At 40.7% G+C, this 9,479-nt stretch overlaps 2 protein-coding genes across 6 annotated transcripts in view; one reads left to right on the plus strand and one right to left on the minus strand.

The window, feature by feature from the left end:
* The window catches only part of Cnnm2 (cyclin and CBS domain divalent metal cation transport mediator 2), a 152,077-nt gene that overhangs the window by 136,383 nt on the left and 6,215 nt on the right, over positions 1 to 9,479 (plus strand). The window lies entirely within an intron of this gene.
* The window catches only part of Nt5c2 (5'-nucleotidase, cytosolic II), an 80,739-nt gene that overhangs the window by 7,078 nt on the left and 64,182 nt on the right, over positions 1 to 9,479 (minus strand). For all 5 annotated transcript variants that reach the window (XM_031390598.1, XM_031390594.1, XM_031390595.1 and 2 more), the window contains 8 exons: positions 6,849 to 6,940; positions 6,667 to 6,724; positions 5,634 to 5,727; positions 4,590 to 4,643; positions 2,708 to 2,791; positions 1,868 to 1,909; positions 817 to 924; positions 541 to 607 (listed from right to left, as the gene is read on the minus strand). In XM_031390598.1, coding sequence (XP_031246458.1) covers positions 541 to 607; positions 817 to 924; positions 1,868 to 1,909; positions 2,708 to 2,791; positions 4,590 to 4,643; positions 5,634 to 5,693 — 415 coding nt within the window. In that variant the 5' untranslated portion in view covers positions 5,694 to 5,727; positions 6,667 to 6,724; positions 6,849 to 6,940. The remainder of the gene's footprint in view (positions 1 to 540; positions 608 to 816; positions 925 to 1,867; positions 1,910 to 2,707; positions 2,792 to 4,589; positions 4,644 to 5,633; positions 5,728 to 6,666; positions 6,725 to 6,848; positions 6,941 to 9,479) is intronic.

Here is a 9,479-nt window from a genome sequence, read left to right on the forward strand (position 1 = left end):
AAAAAAAAAACAAAAAGAAAAAGAAAAAGAAAAAAAATATCCCGGGGGCTGGCGAGATGGCTCAGCAGGTAAGAGCACTGACTGCTCTTCCGATGGTCATGAGTTCAAACCCAGCAACCACATGGTGGCTCACAACCATCTGTAATGAGATCTGATGCCCTTTTCTGGTGCATCTGAAGTCAGCTACAGTATACTTGTATATAAATAAATAATAAATAAATAATAAATAATAAATAAAATCTTTGGGAAAAAAAGAAAAAAGAAAAAGAAAAAATATCCCCAAATGGTTTCAGAACATTGAGACAAATCCTCAAATCTTCAACAGATGGCAGAAGGATCTTTTCAGTAAAAATAAAAGTTAACCCTCTTGGCTTTCACTGCAGGTGACTTGGGAGATGACATTTCTGGTCCTGAAAAGTCTCTATGAGACTTTTCACAGTGAAGCCAAAGCTCACTGTGCAGAGGTGTCCAGAACAAAGGGAGACAGACGGACGGACGGACGGACGGACGGACGGACGGACGGACATATGGCTCACTCACCTCCCGAGTAGACAATGCCATGCTGCAGGGGGCCTGTGTAGGTGCCAATTTTCAGTTTTCCAGTTTTCTGGGTAGAGAGAATAAAGACTGAAATCTTGTGATATTTGATCACACTCTCTCCCACGCTGCTACTTGACCCAAGCACCCATTCTTCTCAAGGAGCTCTGTTGGACTAGGTCAGGTAAGATCAAAACTCCCAACTTCAAGAGAGAAGTTAGGGCTATAAGCTAAAACATGAAGGATCATGTCCTAGAACACACTGCCTTCTCAACTTACTGTGTCCACCTGACGCAGGACTGTGCCTTCTCCAAAAAAGAGTGGTTTCCGTGCATCCACCAAAATCAGATCAAAGTAAGACTGCCAGGGCCGATGGGAGCTCCCAGGCTGTGGGACAGAATCAGCAAAAGCCACATCACTGCACCCCTCAGACTTAATCTCATCAAAGACAAGGAATTTTAAAATAAGTGTTTTGGGAGCTGATGGGTGTAAGTAATAAATGGCTTTGATAACTTCCACAGTATGAATTATTTAGTCTCTGAAGTATAACTTATTTCACAGTACCTTTAAACATGAAGTATGATAAAAGCTAGGCAGATGCAAGCTACAATTCAAGCGACAAGCTGGGGAGGTTCTATTTGTTCTCAGAATGACGGCTCTAGGTCGACACTGGCCTCAGCTCATCCCAGAGATGGCATCTGTGCCGACTAACGCTCTCTGCACTCTGAGATGGAACGATGGTGCCAACCTTTTCACGCCAACCTGATAGGTACTACACAATGTAATTTTGGTATTTGCTGAAGCTTACTCATGGACGTCTAGGATTAAAACTCTTAAGTGTGTGACTAAGCTGTAATCTTTGTTCTTTAAATCTAAGCGTAGTCATACTACAGAAAGACTTTTAAATACCAAAGTTAACTGCTTTCTTGGCATGACACTCAACATTAACTAATCTAGAAACTGTCAAGAATATTCACATTAACATTATGTTTCTGTCAAACTAGAATCACCCTCAATCTATGACTCCTCACACACAAACAATTCTGCCTAAAAACTTATTTTGATCCTATTCACTACAGACCATATGAATATTCATTTTATTTCTATCTAGTAAATAGTTAGATTACCAGAGATTTTTAATTCTGCTAGCCCTGGATTACTTCTTTCAATGCTGATTAAACACCAGGCCTTCTAAAACTAGGATTTTCTAGGAGGATCCTGGCCATTATTTCCCTTTAGTGTTCTAAAATGATTAAATGTATTCATTATTAGTTAACACAAAGCATAGTAAATTAATTTAAAAATAACAAATATTAAATTACTAAAATACCTTGGGGCCATGTGGGAAATCAAACAGGTATGTCATGATTTTCTGGGGAAAAAGAAAGGTTCACATGTGACTTCTGCTAAGACAAACACAAGCTTTCTAAATGTGAGATTAGCATTCTTATTTTCCCACAGCTTATGAAATCATGGCAAAGGAAGTTAAAAACTAGTGCTGCATCAGGCAAAAGGATGGCTGGCTTCTCTGGAAGGGCACACACTTGTAGGCGCTTACACACATTCACCCACCTACCCCATGAAGCTCTCCTGAAGTCACGAGTGGAGATAAGAAACACTGAAGGGCTCAGAGAAAACCAGTGACTCACACGAGCTTGTGCACTGCCATTTTATAACAGTGCACCAGGGCAGGGGCAGAACTTCCTGCTAGGACTGTTAGCCTATAATTGCATCAGCAAAAGTAAGGCGTTGAAATTTGGACTTTGTGTGTTTGTTCTCCCCTCCTGTATCCTTTAATCATGATTTTTTAAAAATTTAAATATTAAGAGGTGGTAAATTTTGATTTCTAAGATTCAAAAGACTGTTATCACCTTTCATTATGGGATTTCCAACAGCAAAAGGATGTAAAAGGGTGTGAATTCTCAGGTATAGATAATAAATGCTCTTAAAAGGTAGAGAAGCCATTATATTAGCATAAACCCTTTAAATAACTTCCCAAATTAAAACTTTTAAGTACCATTATAATAGTTAAGAAAGGATGTTTAGGAAAAACTGCAGTAACTCCAGCATGTCCTTTTTCCATGCACTCACATACCCGCCTCCCTGTCTCCACAGTCCTCTGGGTCAATACCCTTCCCTGGGTAAGCAAATCCAGACATTCAGTACTCACATCTGTGTATTTATAGTCACTGTTAGTGGCAAGAAACACTTTCCCTACTTCCTTCATTCGGCTCAGAAGCAACGGCAACTTGCCCTGAAATGGTGGAACGGTGATAAAGGATGTCAGTGTTGGTTGTCATAGACTAGAATTCTGACCACATAGGAACAGGATAACAGTCTTTTTAACAACCAGTTGGTTATTTCAGAAATGTGCATTTTAAAACCCACATTATTAAGTTTTAAAAGTATTAACATATACATGTATGTACTGTACATAAACATCTGGCCTTTAATAAGATCTTTACCATTTTCACGTCTGCCTCAGGAAAGAGTTTAAGTTACTTTGTGATTCCTAAAGTATGGGATTTACATATACTGAACTTCAGAAGTTGCTTTTCAAACTGTACCAAAATACTATATGAAGATTATTAAATATTCTGCTACTGTACATGTTGTGGCTTCATAAAAACTTTGCAGAATGTAATGACAGGTACAGCTGCTACCTAGAAATATCCACACTCAACTGAAGAAAAATAAGGAAATTCTAACAGCTGATGTGCCTAGAAACTTTTCACAAGATGGCTCCTTTGCACAAACTGGGTCAGACTGTTGAGTGGTCTTTCTTGAATAAGGGAAAGGAGGTGGAGGTGGCAGGGGAGGCAGGTGGCAGTTTGACAGGAGGGGAAGGGATAGTGACATAAACCTTGCAGACATTATTACTGCATTCTGTCTTTATAGAAAAGTACATTACTATATCTTAGGATTCCATATGTGGATAAATGTCTTTTCTTCTTAATTTACTTTTAATTATCAATCTATGTGGGGTGTGTGCCATGTGCATGGAGGTGTCAGGTGGAGGCATCAGGTCTACCTGGAGCTGGAATCACAGGCAGTTGTAAGCCACCTGATATGGCTGCTAGAATTTGAACTCAGGTCTTCTGAAAGAACAACAAAGGTTCTTAACCACTGAGCTATATCCCTACCCCATGTAAATTTTAACAAAACAAAACACAGTCCTGGAGCTCATACCCAAGACCTTGCACACACATGGAAGTGCTATCGCTGCTTCACAACCAGCCCATGACTCCATGTTTTAAACAACTTAGCCTCATAGAAAAGTTGTGATTAATACACACATATACATGCACATCTGTACTTCCTATGTGTTCCATATACAGTCCTTTAGAAGTAACACTAACACTGTATCATAAAAAAGTTTTTAAATTAGTAAAAAAATCCTATGAACTCTAGCTATTTCAGAGTACCCATTAGTCTTTAATGTATCTTACAACTGTGCTCATTATTCTTATTCTTTGCTAACAAGGTAAAGACATTTAGGCCAGTCAGACCCCTGAACATTTGTAGTGGATCATCTGCAGTGCTTAAGATTTGGATGTTTAGCCAATGATTGTGTGACCTTCCAACTGTGTGACGACCTTCCACATGACATTTAAGCATTTCTTTATTAGTGTTTGCATCTATAAAAAGTAACAGTAGCATCTAGCTCAGAGTTGCTGAAGATGAAATGGTATAAGGCATCAATCACTGCATGGTGCTGTGCACACAGTACCCTCCAGCACTGCATGGTGCTGTGCACACAGTACCCTCCAGCACTGCATGGTGCTGTGCACACAGTACCCTTTAGCACTGCATGGTTCTGTATACACAGTACCCTCTAGCTGCAATAATTAAAGCTAAAACATTAAATACTGAGTCTTCTTGTTTCTCAGAAAAACAGGAAAACAAGTGAAACTACACGCTGGCAGACATTTTTGTGACCACACTGCAAGTGTCTCTGCTCTTCTACATCATGATAAACAGGCGCATCCTTCTGTCTTTCTTTACAAGGCAAAGAGAACCACCATGCAGACTTAGCTCCTCTTCAGACTTACATCTTTGACTACATACTTCTCAAGATGTTCAACTGTCTTTTCCTTAAGGGAGCCCTAGAAGAAAGAAAAAGAGCTAAGAAAAGAATACAACCAGGGGGTTGTTTCCTTTTTCTTTTTCTTTTTAAGTTCTTGCTCTCCAGCTCGGCTGGCTCGTCTTCCTGCCTTGCCCCCCAAGTCTACAGAGTTAAGATATCAGGCCCATCTCATCTCACAAACCAAGACTGTTTGTCTGAGACAAAACTTTACTTTGTAACCCAGGCTAGCCTTGAACCTGTACAGTATCTGGGACTGTAGAATACACCCCTACACTTGACCTATGAGTCCATTGTTAAGTTTTACTAGAAAACTTGTGCTGACTATCAAACAAATATTGTTTACCAAAATGAAAAATGTTAGACAAAAAAAGACTTCAAATATAAAATTATTCACATTTTAAATAGAAAAATCAAAACTTTTCATATTTTATTAGTTTATAGTAAATATAAATCTAATACTAACTAGTGGGAGTTATTTGAACAAAATTTAAATGGACCACCATATATAACAGATATATAGTTTCATATACTAAAATTCTAAATATTTTTTCAGAAATGCAAACAATAAAATTTAAAAGCTGAGCCTCAAGACTGAGAAAACTGTCAGAATGGTCAGACAAGAATAAATGTAAGAGGCAAATTTCTCTTAACCCCTTTTTAAAAGTGAAAAAAAAAAAAAGCTTTTAAGAGGATTTACTTTTCTGTTAATGTACAATAGTAAATGTTTTGCTTGCATGTATGTTTGTGCCCAGACATGAGTGCCTGATGCCCAGAGAGACCAGAAGAGGGTGTCAGAGCCCCTGGCACTGGAGTTCCAGATGGCTGTGAGCTGCTGTGTGTGTGCTAGGAACTGAATTAAGGCCCTCTGAACCATCTCCAGCCCCTCTCCGTTTTCTTTTTAAAAAGAAGGACCATCCTGCTCTATTTGCACATGTCCACTAGCAAAGTTAGTATCAGGGCACAGATGTGTGCCGGAGAAAAGGAGGGTAAATCAGCAGCTTCTAAGTACCTTGTAATGGACCCAGTCCACGGCGTCCCTTACATCCTGGAACATACTCCGGTAGGACATGAAGAGGTCCCCATCTTTAAATCCTGTGTCACAACTACAAAAAGATGAAAAGAACATGACAGGTGGTGAATGACATGACCAAGGGAATCAAAGGTTCCCCATCACATGGTACAGGTTGTGGTTAGCTAGGAACTGCTCTCTAATCAAAATGCATTTGAGCATTAAAATGGCCAGAATACTGATATATGGAATGTAATAACTGTGTGCAAACACCATGAGACAGGATAATTTACAGGATGGAATTAAAAGGCCAAGGTCCCAAAATACCAAGTTCATGACTTTTAGAGACAGGTTCTCGCTGAGCAGACATTTAGAACACAGATAGGTTCTCTCTCCCTGACCTTTCTGGCATTGTCCCCAGGTACAAAGGGACTGTTCATTTCTATTTGGATTGCATTTTCCACCAAACTCCCCTGAAGTGGGTAAGGCCTCAGATATGAACGTAGCAGACTCTAATACGAAGGCTGTTACAAATCAAGCAATGGCCACACAGCTCCCCCAAAAGGAAAGGCTAGCCTGTACAAGACTTAGGCAAATTTTTGCTTTATGGAAAATAAACAATATTTATTCCTTGGTGAGATCTTGCTGGGCCTGGGAATGAAACTAAGTGGCCATCTCTGGGTGTTCCTGGGTAGCTGCTGTGAAATGAGTCGGGGTTTTCGTGTAACTCTGCCTGGACAGATAAACACCACACAAACCTCCCACTCAGCTGTCACAGTTAGCACCTCTGCTGGCCGTCTTCAATCCCAGGCACATGGCTGCAGCACACTGGCAAGGACAGGGCCGTGTGGGAGGTGAGGGCCTGCATGGAGCTGCTGGTGCTGTCCATCTCTCAGGCTGGCAATGTGGCATCTCTCACTAGCACTAAATTCACTTTAGAAAAGCAGAAAAGACCTACAATGGCCAGTTCTCTAAAACCCTGTACATTAATTTAAAAATCAACTGGATAAAGAAAATTGTAATATAAACATACCTGGTATATCTGGGACAATTAGTAAAAAAATCTACTAGGCAGGCCAACAGGTAGGTCTCTGAAAATGAAGAAAAGATATTAATAATCTGTAAGTACCATAATCAAGGTGATTTAATTAGCTTCCTGGAACAAGTGGTCCTCGGACGAAAGGACAGCATGCATAGGAAGCAGAGGTAGTCTACCTGGGAGATTGAATAGTGTGTTCAGAATGTAAAACCGTTCAGTGTCATCTCGTTGGATAAATTTATTTGGATACTGCTCTCTAGTTTCTGGTCTGTAAAAAAATGTAAAAAAATTAATTGACATACAAATGTTAACAACTGTAAGAAGTAGTCACTAGTCAATGTTTTATTAAAATATGTTGTTAGCTATGTGAAAGAGAGAGCTCACATATGAAACCTCAGCAGCTGTGAGCAGGCTCAGGGTAAGCCCTTAAACAGTACTCTTCATAAACAACACCTAGGGCTCTCACTGAGCTAGGGAGGGACTTAAGAACACACAACCCAACCTCTACAAGAAGGCTGTGGGGAACGATAAGACTAAAGGGGAACTACTCAGCTTAAAAAGTTTAAGGAGACTACCCCATAAACAGGTGCTCACCCCTGTAACCCCAGCACTGACAGACAGGCCAGACAGGCAACACAGTGAAGCCCTGTTTCAAAACAAATAATAAAATTTTAAGATAAATAACTCTAAAAGCAGAAGGAAATGACTGTGAAGAGAGGCAAGGCCAACCTAGAAAGGATTCCTGTAGGTGCTGGTGTGCTGGCCTCTGCTGCAACACCTAAGTGGACGGTTGAGCTCCTGGGCAGAGTGTGGAACAAAGAACAAGCCTTCCTCACCCATCTGAGCTGTATTTTTCTGTGTTCCTCTTTACTGAAAGCGGGCCAACTTCTGACTTGACCTACTTAATTTACAAGGCCCAGTTCGTATCAGTAAAGTGCTTGCCCTGCAAACAACTTTTGTTTAGAGTCCCAATGCCCGCGTAAATGCTAATAAGCACACTGCAGTGTGCGCCTGTGACCCTAGCAATGGGGAAGGAAGAAGGGGCAGGCTGGAACTCTAGCTTGCCATTCAAGCAAAAGCACTGAGCTCCAACAACAGTATCTCACAACTAAGGTGGAGAGTGACCGAGGAATGCACCTGCCATCAACCACTAACCTGCACACACATCCCCACAAAGACAAAGAAAACAAATATAAAGCTTATACCAAAGTATAAGTTGGGTAAATTCCTACTTAAGTTACTTAACTTCAAATGGTATGGACTCCAGTCAGGACCATAAAATCATCATAATTTCTTCATCATCTTTATGAAACAAAGTTTCTAGCAAATAAAGACTAAAGAAAGCCATCTCTTGGGCTTTTAGGCACACCTCACTGCAGCCACCGAGGGAAGGCTGGGTTAGACCATGCAGCTACTTTAGCAGCCACAGCTCAAACTGTTGGATACGTGCGGCTAGTCATCCCATTCCCAGTCAGGGGAAGACAATGCATCTTAACATAAGAAACAGTCCTGTCTGGAGCTGGAAAGAACACTGACACTGCTTGTGACCCCAAGTCCCAAGCTAAGGTCTACCTTAGACAAAGGTAGATGGACACTGACCTCCTTCTCAGCTCATGGCCATCGCACCTTCAAAATGGTTGTCCACCATGTTCACTCTGTCCTATGATCTTTGCCTTTTGCACTAAGCTTAAGTGAATCTACATGTACTCACAAATGATTGACCTGAAATACCGCTAAGTATTTCCAAAGAAGCTACTTTGAAACTTTATGTTTAGCAAGCAGATAGATACATCTTTTTTGTTATTTGTTTGTAGTCTAGACTGGCTTCCGTGTGACTACAGAAGTGGACCACTACCCCTAGCTTAGGCCCACGCATCTTGAATTTTAAGTTTGGCTGTAAAATTAATTTACTAAATTGCTTGTCCTCATTTTTCCCCTCTGCCTTCCTTTCAACTAATAGCCAGAACAATGAAATCTCTTCTCAGACACAAACAGAACCCTGGTTCATTTTCACTGGGCTCCGTGTAACAGTAACAGTATCTGGACTTGATGAGTTCAGGTCAGTGACACTACATGTAATCATGTTCGATCTAAATCCTGCTTCCTGATATAAAAGCACCCTTTACAGCCCCAGAAGATGCATGTTGCCTTCCTGGCCTGCTCAGAGAAGTCAAGGTGATATTCATTTTACTTATTTGTACAGTGTACATCTGAGGCATCTCTGAACCTGAGTTATGCAATGAGGCTTGCTCAACAGCACTGCAATGTGCTTCAGTTCTGAGTGGGACACTGTTATGACCTCAGACTTAAAGGATGTTCTGACACAACTTCGTTTGGTCATGCCTCTTACAAGTGCTGCCAAAACCAATGTCTTTAATTATTCCGATGTGACTACCATGACCTTTAGCCCTTTCCCATCAGGAATAAGTAATTCAGGAAAATTACACGAAAGCATAATATAAAAAGTTGTAGTTATAACCCAAATATAGTGTCAAATTCTAATTTTTTATTTTTCTTTGGTTTTTAGATTATTATGTATTCATTGTTCTGCCTGCGTGTGTGTGTGTGTGCGCGTGCATGTGTGCGTGCGTGTGTGCGTGTATATGTGTGTGTGTGTGTGTGTGTGTGTGTGTGTGTGTGCGTGTGTGCGTGCATCATGTGCATGCTGGGTGCTTGTGAAGGCCAGGAGAGCCACAGATACCCTGGAACTGGAGTTTCAGATAGTTTTGAGCCACCATGTGGGGGCTAGAAATGGAACCCAGGTTCTATGTAAGGGTAACTAGTGCTCTTAATCACTGAACCATTTC

Source organism: Mastomys coucha, unplaced genomic scaffold (genome assembly GCF_008632895.1).
Source record: "Mastomys coucha isolate ucsf_1 unplaced genomic scaffold, UCSF_Mcou_1 pScaffold21, whole genome shotgun sequence".
NCBI lineage: Eukaryota > Metazoa > Chordata > Mammalia > Rodentia > Muridae > Mastomys > Mastomys coucha.